We start from the raw sequence: 19,918 nt of genomic DNA, 5'->3' as shown, positions 1-19,918 counted from the left end.
TGTCCAGTGACTCCCAACACTTGTTCTGTGTATAAAGGGGTCAGTCCCACAGTCAGCACATCTGAAAAAAGGCAATGGTAATATCGGCTGCTCTTCAAAGCTGTGATAAAGTTCTTTGGGAACCTTGAAAATATGAGCAGAAATCCAGGACTTCATGAATTTTGAAGAAACAGTATAGGAAAGGTATTGATGCTTTTTAACTTTCGTGTTGCAGAAGATTCTTGAGAATACCATGGATGAGCAACAAAACAAATAAATGTATCATTGAATAAATTGACTCAGAATTCTCATTCAAGGAACAAATGAACTGACACAATGGAACTATGAGCCCTATCCATCAAAATGAGTTTTAATGTGGAAAAAAGCAAAGTTTTACATTTAGGCCAGGGTCCCCAACCCGCTGTCCGTGGACTGGCATTGGGCCAGCCATGCCAGAAACAAGGCCACACAAACAAGCAAAGCCCCATCTGCGGGATGCAGGCAGTACACGAAATCATGCCCCCTCCGGTCTGCAAATAAATCTCTCTCCACTGAACTAGTCCCCGGTGCCCAAAAGGTTGGGGATCTCTGATTTAGGCAGGAAAAATCAAAGATATAAGTACAGATTAAGTGAGACCTGGCTCAAAAACAGTAACTGTGAGAGGGACCAAGCTTGGAGTCCTAGTGGACGATCACATGACTATGAGTCAGCAGTGTGCAGCAGCAGACAAAAAAAGCTAATAAAATCCTGGGTTGCATAAACAAAGGCATAGAATCAAGATCACGTGAAGTATTAGTGCTGCTTTATACAACCTTATTTTTTATTTTTTTATTTTAATTCCATTTATATCCCGCCCTTCTCCGAAGACTCAGGGCGGCTTACAAGCTTAGCAGTAACCTTCATTCTATGTATATGCCTGCTTATTAGGGCTTTCATACACCCCCCAAGCGGCATTATTACAAAGTCAGCTTAATTGCCCCCAACAATCTGGGTCCTCATTTTACCTACCTCGGAAGGATGGAAGGCTGAGTCAACCTTAGTGAGACCACCTGAAATACTGTAACTGATTTTGACCACCATACTACAAAAAAGATGTTGAGACCTTGGAAAAAGTTCAGAGAACAGCAACTAAGGTGATCAAAGGCCTGGAGACTAAAACATATGAAGAACGGGTGCAGGACTTGGGTTTGGCTCGTCTAAAGAAAAGAAGAAATAGGGGAGACATGATAGCAGTATTCCAGTATTTGAGAGGCTGCCACAAAGAAGAGGGGATCAAATTATTCTCCAAAGCACCAGAGGGCAGGAGAAGAAACAATGGTTGGAAACTGATCAAAGAGAGAAGCAACCTGGAATTAAGGAGAAAGTTCCTAACAGTGAGGACAATTAACCACTGGAACAGCTTGCCCTCAGAAATCATGGGTGCTCCATCACTGGATCTTTTTAAGAAGAGACTGGACAGTCACTTGTCTGAGATGGTATAGGTTCTCCTGCTTGAGCGGGGGGCTGGACTGGAAGACCTCCAAGGTCCCTTCCAGCTCTATTCTATTCAAATACAAATTACTCTACTTTGGACACATCCTGTGAAGACCTAACTCTCTCACCTTAGTGCTAGGAAAGGTGGAAGGAAAGAGAAAAGCAAGATGGACGGATTCAGTTACAATGCTGATGGTTACACCATTAGAAGACCAGGTTAGGGAGTGAAAATTATAGAGAAAATCTATGCATGTAATTACTAAGAGAATACACAAACTAGACAGCACATAACTGAACACCAGGATATCATAGTTAGCTGGATAGGGTGTGCATTCATAGACCTACATGCAAAAAACCAGGGCTTTTTTGTCATAGAACACTCAGAACGGAGTTCCGGCAACCTTTTTTGGATGGAACCTTGTAGGGTAGGCAAGGCGGGTTGTATGACATGTGTGAGTTCCGGCACCTTTTTCTTTTACAAAAAAAGCACTGCAAACAACTAATATCCCAAGAAAGGAAAACTGCTTAATTCATATACAAGGCCAACATAAACAACATGCAAACTTTCAAGTTTTCCAGAATACTTCATTTATCCCAGTGAGTTCTGAAATCTCTGAAACTTATATATTATAATTTGATGATCTTAATTCAGCGTAGTAAAAATATTTCCACAGAACCAGTGTGTTGTAGTGGTTAAGGCAGCAGGCTAGAAACCAGGAGACCGTGAATTCTATCCCACCTTAAGCACAAAGTTCATTGAGTGACCTTGGGCCAGTCACTTCTTAGCCCTAGGAAGTAAGTAATGGCAAACAAACTAACAAAAAAACCTTGCCAAGAAAACTGCAGAAAATATATGTTATAGTACTGATTATGGATCTTTCTTTATGGCCTGCATAACCACACTTGCTTTTATTAAGAAAGTGAAAATCTCTGGTAAATTTTTGTACAGTCTGGTATTTGCTATTTCTTTTATCTGTTGCTTTAAAAGTAGTTATTTTAAAATAAAATGTGCACCTCTGTTAATAAGTATCAGAATCTGCTTTTAGCAGGTCTATGTGGTGCCAAGGTATAATGAATGTGGTATATAGGTAGGTCTAATTAGGTAAAAATCACAAGGATAAAAGAAAACATTGAGGGGAGTACATGGACTTAGTAATATACAAATTAGAGTTGGTTTATTTATTATTTATTTATTATTGGGACTTATATGCCGCCCTATCTCCCGAAGGAAAGTCAAAATTAGTACAGTATTTATTTGGCAGAACAATAAGTGCATAGTAACTTCTGCAATCTGGATTCTATAAATACTACGTAGCTTTGTGAAGATCAGAATCAAGCCCACATAACTGAACTTATTTAATCCCACAGTATTCAGGTATTCTTACTTGACAATTCTTACAGTGAGAGCTTTCCAGGAATGCCTCAATCTCCATTGATTCCTTATCACAGTAGATGAAGATCTCCTTCAGACACTCATACAAATGCCTACAACAGAGAAGCCCTTGTGCGGATGACTATGCATTTACTCTGAGCTTGCAATATCTTAGCACCTTTGTCAAGTAGAAGCAATATAGTTTTTCTCCCGCAAACTTTTTTTATTGAGTAGAGGAGTTCAAAACTCAAGAGGGGTCAAAAACTCAAGATGATGTTGTTGTTAGTTGCGAAGTCATGTCCGACCCATTGCAACCCATCGGGACCCCATCCACTTTCCTCCAGGCCTTCCTGTCCTCTACCATCTTCTGGAGTCCATTTAGGCTCCCTCCTACTGCTTCAGTGACTCCATCCAGCCACCTCATTCTCTGTCGTCCCCTTCTTCTCCTGCCCTCAACCTTTCCCAGCATTGGGTTCTTCTCCAGTGAGTCCTTCCTTCTCATTAGGTGGTCAAAGTATTTGAGTTTCAACTTCAGGATCTGGCCTTCCAAAGAGCAGTCAGGGTTGATCTCCTCTAGGACTGACCGGTTTGATCACCTTGCAGTCCAAGGGACTTGCAGGAGTTCTCCAGCACCATAGTTCAAAGGCCTCAATTCTTTGGCGCTCAGCCTTTCTTATGATAGCTACCATCATATAATTGAAGCTCTGCCTTTTTGCTACAAAACAGGGACATGAGTACTTCCCAGAAAGCAATGGCAGACTGAAGATAGAACATACACACAAACATGCATAGTACAGATTTTGGATCTTTGTTTATGGCCAACATGATTTCATTTGCTTTTACTGGCTGCTAGTTGTCTTCTGAATGCAGTTCAAATGGTTGGTTGCCACCTTGCTGGACCAGGTTATGAGACTACTTTCTCCTGATTTCTCCTGGCCTGTCCAATCAGATCAGACAAGATTACTTCCCTTCAGGTCATGTCTCTTCAAGAGTACCATCTGACAAGACTTAAGAAATGGTTATTTTAAATTCTACTGTGTAGAAAATCTGTGTACTCTTTCTCTTGAGCAGGGGTCTTCAAACTTGGCCCATTTATGACTTGTGGACTTCAACTCCCAGAATTCCTCAGCCAGGCAGTCTGGCTGAGGAATTCTGAGAGTTGAAGTCCACAAGTCATAAAAGGGCCAAGTTTGAACACCCCTGCTCTTGAGTTTCAGGAAAGCATTTGAGACTTCGTTTTTCTATCTAGCCCTGAAAGGAGGCATATTATGAACATTGGCCATATATTTTTGATATTTTTAACAGGTTTTTTGAAAAGGGTTATTTTAATGACTTTATTTAAAGGAAAAAAAACCTGTTATTCCTTCAGAGATTTGGGAATGGACAGCATACAAATAAAAAATTCCACCGCTAGCTCAACCCAATCTGCCTCATAGTGAACCCTAAAGCCATTGTGTTACACAAGCCTGTTAGTTACACAACAGGCTAAGCTAAAATGCCATTGGCCGGTTTAATTTTTTAATTTTTTAATTTTAATTCCATTTATATCCCGCCCTTCTCCGAAGACTCAGGGCGGCTTACAAGCTTAGCAGTAGCCTTCATTGTATGTATATGCCTGCTTATTAGGGCTTTCACACACACACCCCCAAGCGGCATTATTACAAAGTCAGCTTAATTGCCCCCAACAATCTGGGTCCTCATTTGTGTGAACTTGCAGCCTTATTATTGCACAAGCCCACTTCATTTCATACAGAGCTATTAAACATCTGCTCAAACGGAGCCCACGTGCCAGAATACCTGCCGTGCCATTCTTTCCACACTAATTACGGAGAAGTTCGTCCAGCCTTGCCCATACCATCACTGCGATGGCATGCCTGGCTTCACTCTGTGATGTATTACAGCAGCGTTTCCCAACCTTAGGAACTTGAAGATGCGTGGACTTCAACTCCCAGAATTCCCCAGCCAGCTATGCTGGCTGGGGAATTCTGGGAGTTAAAGTCCACGCATCTTCAAGTTCCTAAGGTTGGGAAACGCTGTATTACAGCACTAGCCGGATGACATTAAACGTCCGTAATGTGGAAATGGCCTTACCCCCTTAAAGTGGCATGAGCCTCCCCACAGTCCCTCGCGGTTGCCATAACAGCTCGAGCTAACAAAAGCGAGGGAAAGAAAAGGTCAGCCAGCAGGGTTAACCTTCACCTCTCCGCAGCGCCGTGGCCCTCCCTCCCTCCCTGTCGCCTGCCTGCCTGCCTGCCTGCCTGCCTTCTGTTTTGCTTCCCTTTCATTGGCTGCCTCGAGTCTAAGGCAAGACAGCGGACACGGATCCCGCTTCCTGGGCAAGCCGATAGGAGAGAAGGCAAAGTCCAAGCGACGGCTGCACAGCCGCCAGCGTCCCCGCCTAACCCGGGCTTGATTTGCTTTCGCTTCGCAGACTTTTCTTCTCGGCCGGAGCCAGGAGCTTTGCCCTCGAGGCAGGTGGAGGACACGGAGGAGGAGGAGGAGGAGGAGGAAGCTGCTTAAGCACCCGGGGAGACAGCCCTGGGCAGAGGCGGAAGGAGCGCGCCTCATTGGCTGAAAAAGTTTCTCGTTAGGCGAAGGAAAGTTGGCCGCAGAATTCCTGACTGTTCCGCCACGGGCAGAGCCGGAATCGGGGAGAAAAGCAACGAGTACCAGCTGCAGGTAAGTGACCTCGGGTGGCTTTTCAGCGAAGGACGAGGGTGGTTCCTTGAGTGGACGGCTCATCGCAACCCAGAATTGGAGGGCCGTGGGAAAGCCGTGGCTCCCGGGTTGATTCCGTGCAGCAAGAGGAGGGGAAGTGAAATCCTATTTCCCTTGCAAGTCGTCCTACCCCGCACACACTTCGTTGTGTAATTAGTTGCGTTCAAAACAGTGTGGAACGTTGTTGACTTGGCGGAATCTGAATTGCTCTAGTCCTCTGGAGTTGTTGTGGGTACGGAAGAAAAGCAAAGAGGGTGAGATAATCTTTTTTTTTTAAAAAAATAATAATCTGCCAGTAGTTCTTAAGGTCTACAAACTATTATCCCTTGCTTTAATTTTGTAGTTGCAATCCCCGATGAGGATAAAACGGCACTTTTATGTAGGTACAGTAACTGTTAAAAACGGAAGCGCCTCTTTGGGTAACTGGGCTTGGATAGATTACAAAGAAGCCTTAGTCCATTGGAAATCTTTCATAGATTAAAATAGGATGGTAAATTGCATTAAGGACCTTTTGAGTTGAGAGTGTGATTGTTCAGAGGTTTGCTAAATAAATGCTGAAATTGGAATCAGTTAATGAAAATTTGGATCAGAGCAAAATACTTCTTAATGATACATGCTCTGAATAAATAATGTAAAAAAAAATACTTTTTTCATGTTCCACTACATCTCCTTTGTGAATCTACAAAATGGTGCACACATATTTTAACTGGGCTGTATTTGTTTCATCACATGAACAATTAGGAACCTGCTTCTACGTTCATTAGTGAGATGAGTGGTGCCTAAATTTGATGAATAAAAATAAATGTTATCACATGCAATACTGTACAGAGAGCATCTTTGCAATTACAGGCTGGTTAAGGTAACTTCAAACTATTACTGCTCTAAACATTACATAAGATCATTAATTATGTAAAACATAGGTTATCAGATCTGGACTGCAAAATACAGACAATTTGCAACAATAAGAATTTTCTATATTTGCTGGTGTGTGGAATTTCCTGATTTTCTGTAGCCCACAATTGGTATCCCTAACATACTATTTGATTCTTCATGGGAAGCTTTGTGCTTTCTGAAATTTGCCTACAGTAAAACAATGCTGTGAATGCCTTTTATGAGACTACATTTTCTTTTTCACACCCTCCTAGTTAAAATACTCTGTAGCAAAAAAGGAACAGTATTGATATGTTATGCTTTTGTATGGCTATGAGGTCTGGCAAGATCTGTGGTAACAGTGCTAAGCAAAGATAATGAATGGTATGGCTGTGAATATTATGTCCTGCTGATTGCATTGAAGTACACACTATATACTTTCAATCAGAAAAGAGCTGAAAGGGACCTTGGAGATCTTCTAGTCCAACCCCCTGCTCAAGCAGGTGACCCTATCCCATTTCAGACAAATGACTCTTCTTAAAATCCTCCAGTGACTTCTGACAGCAAACTGTTCCACTGGTTAGTTTTCCTACTGTTAAAAAGTTTCTCCTTAATACCAGATGCTTCTCTCCTTGATTAGTTTCCATTTATTGTTTTTGTCTTGCCTTCTGCTGCTTTGGAGAATAAGTTGACCCCCTCCTCTTTGTGGCAGTACTGGAATACTGCTCCCATGTCCCCCTTAGCGCTTCTTTTCTCTAGACTAGCCAAACCTAAATCCTGCAACCGTTCTTCATATATTTTAGTTTCCCAGCCTTAATCAACTTGTCTTCTTTGCACTTTTTCCAAAGTCTCAACATCTTTTTGTAATGTGATCAGAACTGGATGCAGTATTCCAGCTGTGGCCTTAATAAGGCTTTATAAAGTGGTACTAATACTTCAAGTGATTTTAATTCTGTACTTCTGTTTATATAACCAAGGATTGTATTAGCTTTTTTGGCGGCTGCTGCATACTGCTGGCTCATGTTTAAGTGATCATCCACTAGGACTCCCTCTCACAGTTACTGCTTTTAGACCAGGTTTCACCTAATCTTTACTTGTACCTTTGGTTTTTCCTGCTTAAGTGTAAAACTTTGCTTTTCTGCACATTAAACTTCATTTTGTTGGATAGGGCCCATTGTTCAGGTTTGTCAGTATCTTTTTAGATCCTGAGCTTGTCTTCTGGGGTGTTCTGGATTATTCCTGTCAGCTTAGTTTCATCTGCAAATATGGTGAGTTCCCCTTCTATTCCCTCATCTAAGTCATTTATGAAGATATTGACGGGTACTGGGCCTAAGACGGAACCTTGAGGTACCCCTCTGCTTACTTTCCTCCATGTAGATGTAATACCATTAAGGATGACTCATTGAGTACGGTTTGTCACCCAGTTACAAATCCATCTGATGGTGATGCTATCTACCCCACGTTTTTCTAGCTTACCAAGAAGTAGGTTGTGTTCTACTTTGTTGAATGCCTTGCTGACGTCTAAGTATACTACGTCCAAAACATTTCACCGGTCTACTAATTTAGTCATTTTTTGTCAAAGAATGAAATAAGATTGGTTTGGCATGATCTGTTTTTAACAAACCCATGCTGGCTTTTAGTTATAACGTTATTTATTTCTAGATATTCACAGATCTGTTTTTTGATTATCCTTTCCAGTATGGATGTTAGGCTGATTGGTTTGTGGTTTCCTGGGTCTGTTTTTCCCCCTTTTTCGAAGATGGAACCACATCAGCTCTTTTCCAATCCTCAGGTAATTCCCCGGTGTTCCAGGATTTTTTAAAGATATGGTACAATGATTCTGAGATAACATCTGCCAGCTCCTTCAGAACTCTGGGATGTGGTATATCAGGTCCTAGTGATTTATATTCATCAAGATCAGATTTTCTTGCTTATTTTAATTTTTATTTCTAGCATGTTTTTTTACAGTTAGGTTTTTGGTAGGTTGGACTATAGTTTCTTTTTGCATGAAGACTGATGCAAAAAATGAGTTAAGCAGCTCTGCTTTCTCTCTGTTGCCTGTTATTTCCTTGCCATAAGTGGACCTACTGTTTCCATCACTTTTTTTTATTTATACGAAAGAAAATTGATATTGATAGATATTTCTATTAATATGAGTAATAAAATGAAAATTGATGGAGAGCTAGTTCTGTATACTTCTATTGATAGATGGATCCAGCTGTGTGTGTTATCTGCCTTGTTAGCTGTAATTCAGAAGAAAATATGTCTTCATTTAAAATTACAGTTGTTTCTTTTAGGTAACAAGAAATGTTTTTGTTTGGTTTAAGAATTGTCTGGAAGATAGAACTCGCAACCTTGAAATTTTCCCATTGATTCTGTAATATAAAACCCGTTTGTGCTTATTCCATAGAGAATTATTCCAGACGTATCAGAAATGCTGTTTCTTAACATATCCATCATCAGAACTTTGTCATGAAAAAAATGGATCTAAATATTATCCAGTTCATCTCTTACGGCTTTGAAACTGAGATCTGCTAACAAAGACATTTTTATTATGGTGTTTTATATGAATCTGTATATAATAATCAGAATGGAGTTGGAAGAGACCTTCGAGGTCTTCTAGTCCAACCCCCTGCTCAAGCAGGAGACCCTATCCCATTTCAGACAAGTGGCTGTCCGGTCTCTTCTTAAAAACTTCCAGTGGCGGAGCACCCACAACGTCTGAAAGCAAGCTGTTCCACTGGTTATTTTCCTCACTGTTAGGAAGTTTCTCCTTAATTCCAGGTTGCTTTTCTCTTTGATTAGTTTCCATCCTTGTCTTACCTTCTGGTGCTTTGGAAAATAGGTTGACCCCGTCTTCTTTGTGGAAGCCCCTCAAATACTGGAATACTGCTATCACGTCACCCCTAGTCCTCCTTTTCTCTAGATTAACCATATGCAATTCTTACAACCATTCTTAGTTTGTTTTTGTGTCCAGGCCTTTCATCATCTTAGTTGCTCTTCTTTGCACTTTTTCCAAAGTCTCAACATCTTTTTTGTAATACGGTGACCAAATCTGGATGCAGTATTCCAGATGTGGTCTTACTAAGGATTTATAAAGTGGTCCCAGCTTCTGCCAACCTAGCAGTTCGAAAGCACGTAAAAATGCAAGTAGAAAAATAGGGACCACTACGGTGGGAAGGTAACAGCGTTCCGGGCGCCTTTGGCATCTAGTCATGCCGGCCACATGACCACGGAGACGTCCTTGGACAAGCGCTGGCTCTTTGGCTTTGAAATGGAGATGAGCAGCGGCCCCTAGAGTCGGGAACGACTAGCATGCATGTGCGGGGGAACCTTTACCTTTTACCTTTTACTAATACTTCACGTGATTTTGATTCTATGTCTCTGTTTATACAAACAAGGATTGTATTAACTTTTTTGGCTGCTGCTGCACACTGCTGGCTCAAGTGATCATCCACTAGGACTCTAAGGTCCCTCTCACAGTTACTGTTTTTGAGCCAGGTTTTGCCAAACAAAAAAAGTGCACTGTGTGTCTTAGATAGAAGGCTAAATCCTGGATAAACAATTATACCAGAAATGGCCCATATGACATTTAGGATCCCTCTGCCTTCTAACATAGAGACAATATTTTAACCAATTCCAGGTGGGATTGGTGCAATAATGTCTGAGGATAGAAGAATAGACAGGAGAACCATTAGGTTCTTTTCACAAGAATTAAATGCCTTGTGCTCAGGCCATAATTTTAAAATCCCAGCTACATATGAGCGTGGGCCAAATGCGTTGAGGACATCTTCAGTCTAAGATATCAATAAAGAGATTAAGACTGGATTCCACAACTCATGTACTTAAAACAAGCTAGGATCCATTTAACAAAATCGAGTTTTGTCTCTGACTGAATATGCTTAAGACATATTTTAATCCAGCTGGACACTGCCTAGGAATATTGTGTGAGATAAATGAGCACATAAAAGAGAAAGATTCTACATTATCTCTTGATGTGCTTGCTTACTTCTATAGGGAGGTTTTAACAAGAGAAAGAAGAAAGTCTTAGCTCATGTTTTCTGAATCTGTTGTCTAGGTCACAGTACTGTATATTCAAACATTGCAATTAATTGGTAGCAGACATACAATGCTTCACCATTGGTTGTTCACAAAATTAGAATTCAAAGGTAATAATTCCCAGCCTTCCTCATGTTAACGTACTTCAGATTCAGACTTACAAGTCCACCTGCTTCTGCAACCTATTTATTTATTTCTTTGTTTATATTCATTCATTCATTCAATTTACCGTATTTGCTGCCTATCTCGCTGTGGGGTTGCTCTGGGCAGTTTACAACGGTAAAAACATAAAATTACAAAACTGTAAACATAACAATAGTAAAACAATGAAACAATAAACACTGAAAATTCAGCAATATGATTAAAATGGGTAGGGACAGAGCAGGATGTGTGTGTGGGGGAAATTATATCCTGCTAATCAACAAATAATTTAAAATTTGATGTTTCTTTTTTTGTAACTTTGAGCTCCCCAAAGACATAATCTCACCTTCTTTTTGTTAGTTGTGGAGTTGGTGGTGGAAAACAAAATCTACTTGAAATGGAAAGGAATCAAAAGCTTTTTATTAGCAGGACTTACATCTTTTTTTTCATCAAAAATAATTTTATCTGATCTATTGCCTAAGTAAGTATTCCTCCCCTGAAAATAAATGTTAGAATGCGGTCAGAGATTATTCTCACAAAACATCTGGGAGTGTAGAAATGTCCCTGAAGGTATAATTATTTTCATAGTTGCAGTTTCATAATCTCATGGAAATGTAGATTCCCTCTCCTCCCTCCCCTGCCTCATGGCCACAGTTTCATTCCTAGGTAGCAGGTGAGCTGCCAGATGTTGTAGTTTGTTGTGTAAAAATTTTCAACAGTCCTTGTTTGATGTACATTCCTGTTTCCTTCCACTACTACATCACTCTACTTTTATTTTTAATTGGAGACATCATTGTTTCTGATTTATACAAATATGTTCCATGTGCCTTGGGAAAAGTTCATTCCGCTTTGAAGAGGTGCAGTTTGGCACGAGATAAGACTATCTCAATACCACACCTAGGCTAATTGCAGCCGTAACTGTGTGGATCTTTTTGGAACGATGCATGAGAAATGGGAAAATACAACTCTGCTGGTCCTAAGTCAGATGCAGGTTATGGTGGATATTAGCTTTGTCAAGCCAGAAGCTTAATCTTAGGTTCATAGTCCCACAAGAATAAAGGAGAAAGAAGATGTTTCAGCTCTAAAGTAACTTTGTTTCATTTGGGTGTTTTCTGTTGTGAGGGATAATGGGCATAGCATGAAACCTCCAGTGTAGAATACTTTCTACAGTTCATCTTTTCTTGTTTCCTTTGACCCAGCAAATAACAACTCTTGTATGGATCTTCAGTGATCTACTACGAGTAAAGACTAGGACAGGGGTAGGCAACCTTGCCTCTTTTATGACTCACGGACTTCAACTCCCAGAATTCCTGAGTCAGCATAGCTGACTCAGGAATTCTGGGAGTTGAAGTCCGTGAGGCATAAAAGAACCGAGGTTGCCTACCCCTGGACTAGGACAATCCACTCTAATCGTATCTCCACTCGTACAGCATTTTACTGAACCATCCATGGTTACACAAATGAGGACAGTAATAGCCAGAGATGCAGGAAAATGCTACAGACATTTCTGCTTCCTCTGAGGGTCTTCTCACTATGTTTCAATCCGAGATCTCTTTCACCTACGGGTTAGTATCAATCTGACCTTGGAGCTGCTTCCTGCATCCTTACTACAGGGCTTCTACAGCACTGTAGCATCCAATTCAATTGTGGTTCACAATTCAACACTGTGCACTTCTGGAACTATGGTATGGACAGTTTTCCTAGTGACAGACGTGGTTGCCTCATGCTCCCTCCCAGATTTCCAATCTCATGCCGAGAGTCAAGCAATTATGGAGAGCTTTTGTCTCTACCTTCTTTTTCTTTGACTGCTAAAGAAAGGAGATGAGGAAATGAGAGCAGGACCCTGGCTGGAACACTGACTTTTCCATTTCCCTACTGCTTAACTGTCTGACCTTTATTCATTTGATATCTATATCTATGAGCGTCCTCTCATATGGTATTGTGGTTTGGTATGCCGGTCTGACAGCCGCGGATAGGAAAGTATTACAGAGGGTAGTGAGCACAGCACAAGACATTGTGGGCTGTTCCCTGACACCACTGGATGACATCGCCAGGGCTCGTTGCCTTGGAAGAGTGAGGAAGATTCTCAGGGATGACTCACACCTTCTTTACTCTCCTACCATCCGGTAGGAGATATAGGAATATAGCCAGCCGTACCAACAGGCTGAAAATAGCTTTTATCCGTGGGCTGTTAGGGTTTTGAATGGGATGTAATCTTATGCAGAGTTGACTTGGGAGGCCGGTGTGTGGTGTAGTTGGTTTACATAGTGTGGTGGGATGGAGGGTTTGTTGTCACTGTGTGTTGGGGGGAGAGAGCACAGGGGGAGGCTCAGCTAATCTCAATGTACACATGTTGTACTTTGACAATAAAGGTTTTTTATTATTATTATTATTATTATTATTATTATTATTATTATTATTATTATTATTATCATCTTCCTTCCACAGTAGTCCTTTTTTTCTTTTAACCATTTTACCACTTCAAGAGCAATTAATCAGAAAGGGGATCAGGCCAGAGAAGTATACGGTGGAAAGAGACAGCAAATAACTGGGGTGGGGCTTTTCAAATGTCTTGCTAATCTAAATAGCTTTGTTTTCATAGTATTTGTATGTGCAGGGTTTTGAGAAACCTTGTTTTTAATGAGACCGGCCATAGTTAATTTGACAGGGCTGCTGAGGGAGTCATTAATGAAGGCAGTGATATGAACAGGATTACTGCTTCTCATCTGGAAGAGAGTTTTTGTGTTACTCAATCAACACCTCTGGCTTGAGTCATCTGATGGGGTGGTTACCTGTTCTGATGAAATAATTTGTGATATAATTGGTTTCCTGAAAACATGCATTTTTCAGTGCTATAGATAGGGGTCATGACGTCCTCTTGCCTGGAAATTTCCCATAAAGATGTTCTAGGGCAGGTATGTCAAACTCACGATGTCACGTGATGTCGCTCGATGTATCGGGACTTTTTCCCCATTGCCGGCAATGGGGTGGGTGTGGTTTCGGCGTGACGCATCCGGTCCACGGGCCGGCAGTTTAACATGCCTGTTCTAGGGAAACCACAAATATATTACTGGGTACTGCTATGCAGACTATTGCTTGAAGATGGTTGTTTAATTTACATGTTGGTTCTTAAATCTAAATATACTGGTGAAAATCAGAGCCAGAGTACCGCAAGTTATTTAAATAGTCTACCTGCCATGTGAAAGTGAAGGCTCTCCATAGAGATCCCACAATAACTTGTGTGAAAAGTTTTCATACTATACAGTATGAAATTTTTGACACTCTTGCAACAATTCATTCAAGAAACTGTCACAACAATGTATGTAATGTTACATACATTACAAATGTTGCTTTAAAAACAAGACATCTGAAAACTGACAGAAGTCATTTGCATCCAGGTAGATCTTTTAGTTTCATTGAAATAGGTATCCTCAGCATTTTGTTTTGATCAAAGTCTCAAAGATTTTGTTTGCAGAGAAAAGTGCAATAGATTAGATCCAGCTTAAGTGAAATTGGAAGTATACTCAATGCATTTTAAATTAACCTTAATCATCATTTGTTGAATAGATTACAATTGATTAGCGTTTTGAAAGCCATAGTTTGATTTGTACAAATTCTTAAGGATTAGCAAGAACCCAGTTTAGTTTTACAGCATTCATTAATCTGTGCTAATATGCAAACAAAAAGCATCAATTATTGTGAAATTCAATTAAAATAGTGATGGTATGTGTTTTGATCATATGTACAGTATGGAGTTTCACTTCGTCCTCCTGTATGATCTATTTCATCTGTTTTAGATGATAGCGAGCGAGTCTGTTTGATCCAGTTAGATGTCACTGATAAAGTTGAACTTAATTCAACTTCTTAATTTGCACAGGCCCTAAAGAAACATATTTTTTCCTCCCCACCTCTGCTGTTATACAATTAATTTTTTTTCACACGGCCATTTGTTCTTATAAACCTTGCTAGACAATAATCCTCTTTTCCAGTGCTTAAACAAAGTTATCTATACCAGTGCTGCATTTGGGAGGTAAGGTATTGGAATCCGGTAAAATCAACTATTATTTTTATTTTTCCTCCTGCTCACCAGTTAATTTGCTGAGTTAATTACTGATCCAGATGCAAACTAAACAACTTGAGCTCACTTTGCTAATCATATTTAAGAAGACTTGTTGTTGTTGTTGTTGTTGTTAGTTGCGAAGTCGTGTCTGACTCATCGCGACCCCATGGACAACTTAAGAAAACTGCACTATACCAAAAAATAGGCATGCTGCTTGAAGCCCTTGGAAAGAATTGGTTGGTCATTAAACTCTATAGTTTGTTGCTTATCTTTTACAGTTTCCTGTTGCCTTGCCTTCTTTCTGCTGAAGATTTTAACTGTGTAATTGCCATTTTGTAGTGAGGTACCATACCAATAATATCCAAAAATGTGTGTTGAAAATCAGAAATCGTGGAAAATAAAGTTGATTTGGGGACAGTTGTTTCCAATCTAATGGCAATGTATAGAAGTGTCCATTCCTCCTTCCAACCTAAAACATAAGTACTGTAGTTGAAACTGGAGTAATTTATCTATATTACCTATTCTGAGGTAAATTTCAGAAATTATGAAATATCCCAAATGAATCAGGTAGAACTTGTGTACTACTTGCTCTCTGGCTACCAGCCAGTTAGACAGAAAAGTGTTTTTTTTAATAACTACATGCTGAAACAGCATCTGATCTAATCACCTCCTTGCCACTAAAGATATGACCACTGATGGTTCCTAATACTGTTGCATCTTCATTTTTTCTCAGTCCCATTCAAGGCCACCTCTCCCTCTTTTTTCTCTGCTTACTTTGGTGTTGAGAAAGGAAAGTTAACTAGAGAGAGCTGGTCTCTGGGAAAGTATCCAAGCTTTTCACAGAAGTTGAACTGAGTCATCAAACTGCCCATCAAAACTCCTTTTGTTTTGGAAATGGACAAGAGGAAGGAAGTCATCAGGGAAGAGTTGGAAAAGGGAGTTATAAAATCAGCCAGTTTCTTTCCATAACCATTAACCAGGAAAGTTGCTCAGTATGTGAACCTCCGGCCCAAGCATCTGGGAATGATTAATATTGCAGGCTTATAAAGGCGTGAAGGGAAAAATCAATGTCCCACAGCCGGAGTAGATAAAAACGGAGTCTAACACAAGAACCAAAAGATTGCCATATCTCTGAACATAAACTGTTGAACAGTATCTGCATCCTTGCCATGTGAAGCTGACTTTGTAATAATGCCGCTTGGGGGGGTGTATGAAAGCCCTAATAAGCAGGCATATACATAGAATGAAGGCTATTGCTAAGCTTGTAAGCCGCCCTGAGTCTTCGGAGAAGGGCGGGATATAAATGGAATAAAAATAAAAATAAATAAATAATAAAAATAAATATATGGCTGCGTGAGTAGAAAATGTTTTTGGGAAATGGAGTTGACTCATAACTTTTTTAGGAAGTTGGACTCATTACATCAACTCAGTTTGAATTAAGTCTGGGATAGTGTTGATAGGTTTGCCACACACCCAAGTCCCAGCTTATGTTATACAGTAACTGTATAACAGTTTGCACACAATGGCAGGGGATTTGCTGCTAATCTGGGCACATGCCAAGCCTATTAATTCAACTAGTCACAACACGAACAGTCCAAGTCTGTTGAATGAAATGTCTGTTCTGCTTTTTAAAGCTGTGAAGCCTAGAAACATTTTTTTTAAAGTTACAAGAAACAGCATTAAGTGACATAATTATATTTAAACTCAGTAAAGTAGCAAAAATAAAGGGTGACATTTTGAAAGATTTCCCTAAAATGGCAAATCTCTGAAATGCTTTCAGAAGAGTCAGGAAGGAAATGAAGCCCAGGGCCATTGTCGGGCTTTCTCACAGACAGGATGTGTGAGTCCTCAATTGTGTGGTGGCAAAGTTGGGCATATGCCAAGGTCCCAAGACCATAAAAGGGCTCCCCTAAAAACAATGCCACCACTTTCGCTTAGTGCGAAAGATCCAGTGATTTTCCTGCTTTTTATAGTTTGCAGGGATGTATAGGTGTGTTGTGTTATAACTGAGGAATCCATAGTTAAGACTCTCCAAATCCTGAAATTGAAATTCAAGCAATATGCAAGATGGTAGTTTATGGATTCATTTTTATAGGTTATTTTTAACTGTTAATTATATATTTGCACACTTAACCCACTTTTTTACTTATGTAGTAATAATACCTATCTTAACCTATAACTAATATCTGATAAATAAGTGTTCCCCTCCTGGATTGGACTGATTAAAGTTGAAGTTCAACCTATCTGAAGGTACCAAGTTAGGGAAGACTATAACAATGCAGCATAGAGTTTGGAATGTCTGTAGACAGATCCACAGAATATGGGATGGTATCAGCAGAGCCACTGAATTAAGATTCTGTCCTTTTCTCACACAGACATTTGCTTTGCTCTCCTTCACAGCATATTTTCTGAGAGATTTCCACTAAAGCATTTGTACTTTCACTGATGCAAAAGATTATTCACTTTGAATGCGAATGCTTTATCTCAGGGGTCCTCAAACTTGGCCACTTTAAGACTTGTGGGCTTCAACTCACAGAATTCTGGGGAATTCTGGGAATTGAAATCCACAAGTCTTAAAGTGGCCAAGTTTGAGGACCCCTGCTTTATCTGAATGATGCAGTGGTACAATCCTACAAGTGGTTTAATTCCATGGTCCTTTCTGGTTTTATCTAACAAGGGAAAGATAGGCCCAACCCTATCCTTTCATCTCCCAAACAGAACCCAGAGCAATCTGAAAGTTGATTTTTGGAGGCTGTTTTTTTTTTGCCCACCAAAATGTTTTGCCCCTCAGTAAATTTCACTTATTTCAACTATTGTGATTTTCTTCCTGGCATATGTGTCAACGTAATCAATTAATAGTTGATAGTTGCCACTGTCAATCTATGTACCCACACCACAATCACAACAAGGATATCACACTAGTCAATTATGTTTGTGGCTGGCAAAAACTTTTCGTATATGATGTCTTAACACTAGCGGTAAGCATAAATGGAACAAGAGCCAAAATTTACATTAGCAACCATGACTTTAAATGTGTATTATGTCAACCATTTATGAAATAGTCATGGCCTCAAGAAGAAGGAAAAAATGAATGCTCTTCCAGTTAATGAGCACCTGTAGGCAATTTGTAACAAATTAGGGATTATGTGAAATCATCTACTAGTCTTTGAAAAAGCATATGTCTCGTATGATTCCTTGTTTATTTGCATATCATTGCCACTATGTTTCATCTAAGCTTTATGTGACTCATAATGAAAAATAAAGGCAGTTTGAGTGAATAATATTTATATGTGTGTCTAGATCTAATGGTAAGAAAAAATGTGATTTCAATGCATTTTAGTAATATTGGAAGGGCGTTGCAAGCAGGAAAGCGAGAAAAGTGGAACAAAACATCTTTATAAAATACACAATAAGCTTGGAAAGATGTTCTGTTTGCAAGAGTGAACTCTCACATAATATGTGTTTTCCCAAATACAAGTATCAAGTGCAAGGTGTAATCTTACCAAGGATATTCCATAATTTTGAATTGTTATATTAAATAAATGATCCGTGGATTTCAAAGAGCAATCCATTCAAATTACAGTCACTTGTAATCAAAGAAATATCCCTTATTTCTTGCTTACAGGGGACTTTGCCACTCCTTAATCCTGATACCAAGAAAGCCTTCAGGAGGGAAACCATACATCTAACGTGGTTGTGAGAAGATAGGGTTCTGTAAGTATAATGGATCCAAGTACAAGGGGGATAAATTCAGTTTAGCCAATAATGAAAAGATTGTGATCCTGACCTAACCCTCTGACTCCAGAAATCCAGGCCACAAAATAAAATTAGGAATTAAAAAGATTGCACTTAGCTATTTTGATTGAAGTGATTTCAAGAGGTATAAATTGGGATATGTCCCAGTACTATATGGAAGAATTTTGCTATGGTTTTTGCTTTAAAAAGTTGTTGGAATACAAATGTGCATCTCTGGAATGAAAGAAACCTAGAATTACCAGTATCAATTACCATCAGAATTATCACCAGAGCTGCTGCACTGAGCACTTTGGACTGTGAACTCAACATGCTCTTTGTGGGACCCAGGATTGTGGGGAACAACATCAAATTATTTGAAGCATTAAACCTTTCAATTTCAGTCCTTTTAAGGGACCAATACTTTTTCTTTTCCAGTACTTTTGTATTAATTTCTTTTTGAAAGTCTGGCAGTTGTTGAAAGCAGAGGTTAATGAATTTTGGAGATGATGGACACATTTGATTTGGGTACTCTCACAATAAAAAATGCCATAGCTATTCACAAAATAGCTATATCATGTTCTGGGTAGACTGTAAGGGGAAGGGGATGAATTGGTCTTTTTTTTATAGACTATTTTTTTTCCAGCACTTCCTTTTTCGGATGTCCCAGCCAAGTCATATTTGGGCCCAGAGGGAGAGGTCTCCGTGTAGTAGAACTGTAACTACTCTACCACCCGCTTCATCTTCAGACAGTGATTCTGGCTGTGCCCTGGAAGACTATCCAGGTCCAACCACTGAATTTCCTCCATCAGAGCCAGTAAGACACTTTCAGGTCTACGTCGCTGTGTGATATATTCTTTCTGGTATAAAGTAAAATTTCCCTCAGGTATGACTCCTTGATGACTACACGCAGAAGATCATTTTTGTCTTCTTCAAACAATATGGTTTGGCATGCCTTACTCCAGGATGTTTTCCCCCTCAATTTTACACACGGTTAAAGTTTTGGGATTTCATTTTGATTTCCTATTCAAATGTTAACAAGGTTTAATCCTGGTGAGATTTTTTTTCCAGATCAGCTAGTGAACAGTGTTTTCATTTGACAAGTCAATTGGAGTTGTGACAGTAGCACAACTGGATTTGGGACCAACCCCACATCACATGAATCTGTGTAAATATCAGTACTGCACACATGACCTTTTGTTATTGTCATGCTTGATTCCAGGAAAAGAAAAGAATTTGAGAACAGGTGGATTGTAATCAGTAGATAATTACAACCTAAAGATTTAAAATCACTTGAAGATGTAAAATCTCTGGCAGTTTTGAAGCAGTAAGGAAAAAACAAAGATCCCCGTTCCATTTTGGGGAGGAAAATTGAAATATGTGCAGTACTTATGCCCTTTATAGATATAAAATAATTTTATTGCTCTATAAAATATTTTGTGTATAATTTGGTTTATTAAACTTAATTAAAAGGGTGAGAAAGACAGACTACTCATAATTTTCAGAATAATGA

General features: G+C 39.6%; 1 protein-coding gene across 2 annotated transcripts in view; it reads left to right on the top strand.

Moving 5' to 3' along the window:
* The first annotated feature begins 5,258 nt into the window (after window positions 1-5,258).
* Window positions 5,259-19,918, top strand: part of PRICKLE4 (prickle planar cell polarity protein 4) — a 28,075-nt gene continuing 13,415 nt past the window's right edge. For both annotated transcript variants that reach the window (XM_083359861.1, XM_083359860.1), the window contains exons 1-3: window positions 5,259-5,504; window positions 18,297-18,387; window positions 19,052-19,222. In XM_083359861.1, coding sequence (XP_083215987.1) covers window positions 19,067-19,222 — 156 coding nt within the window. In that variant the 5' untranslated portion in view covers window positions 5,259-5,504; window positions 18,297-18,387; window positions 19,052-19,066. The remainder of the gene's footprint in view (window positions 5,505-18,296; window positions 18,388-19,051; window positions 19,223-19,918) is intronic.

Source organism: Vipera ursinii, assembly GCF_947247035.1.
Source record: "Vipera ursinii genome assembly, chromosome: 3".
Taxonomy (NCBI): domain Eukaryota; kingdom Metazoa; phylum Chordata; class Lepidosauria; order Squamata; family Viperidae; genus Vipera; species Vipera ursinii.
The sequence above is the reverse complement of the archived record's forward strand: the minus strand, read 5'-3'. Positions and strand labels throughout refer to the sequence as shown.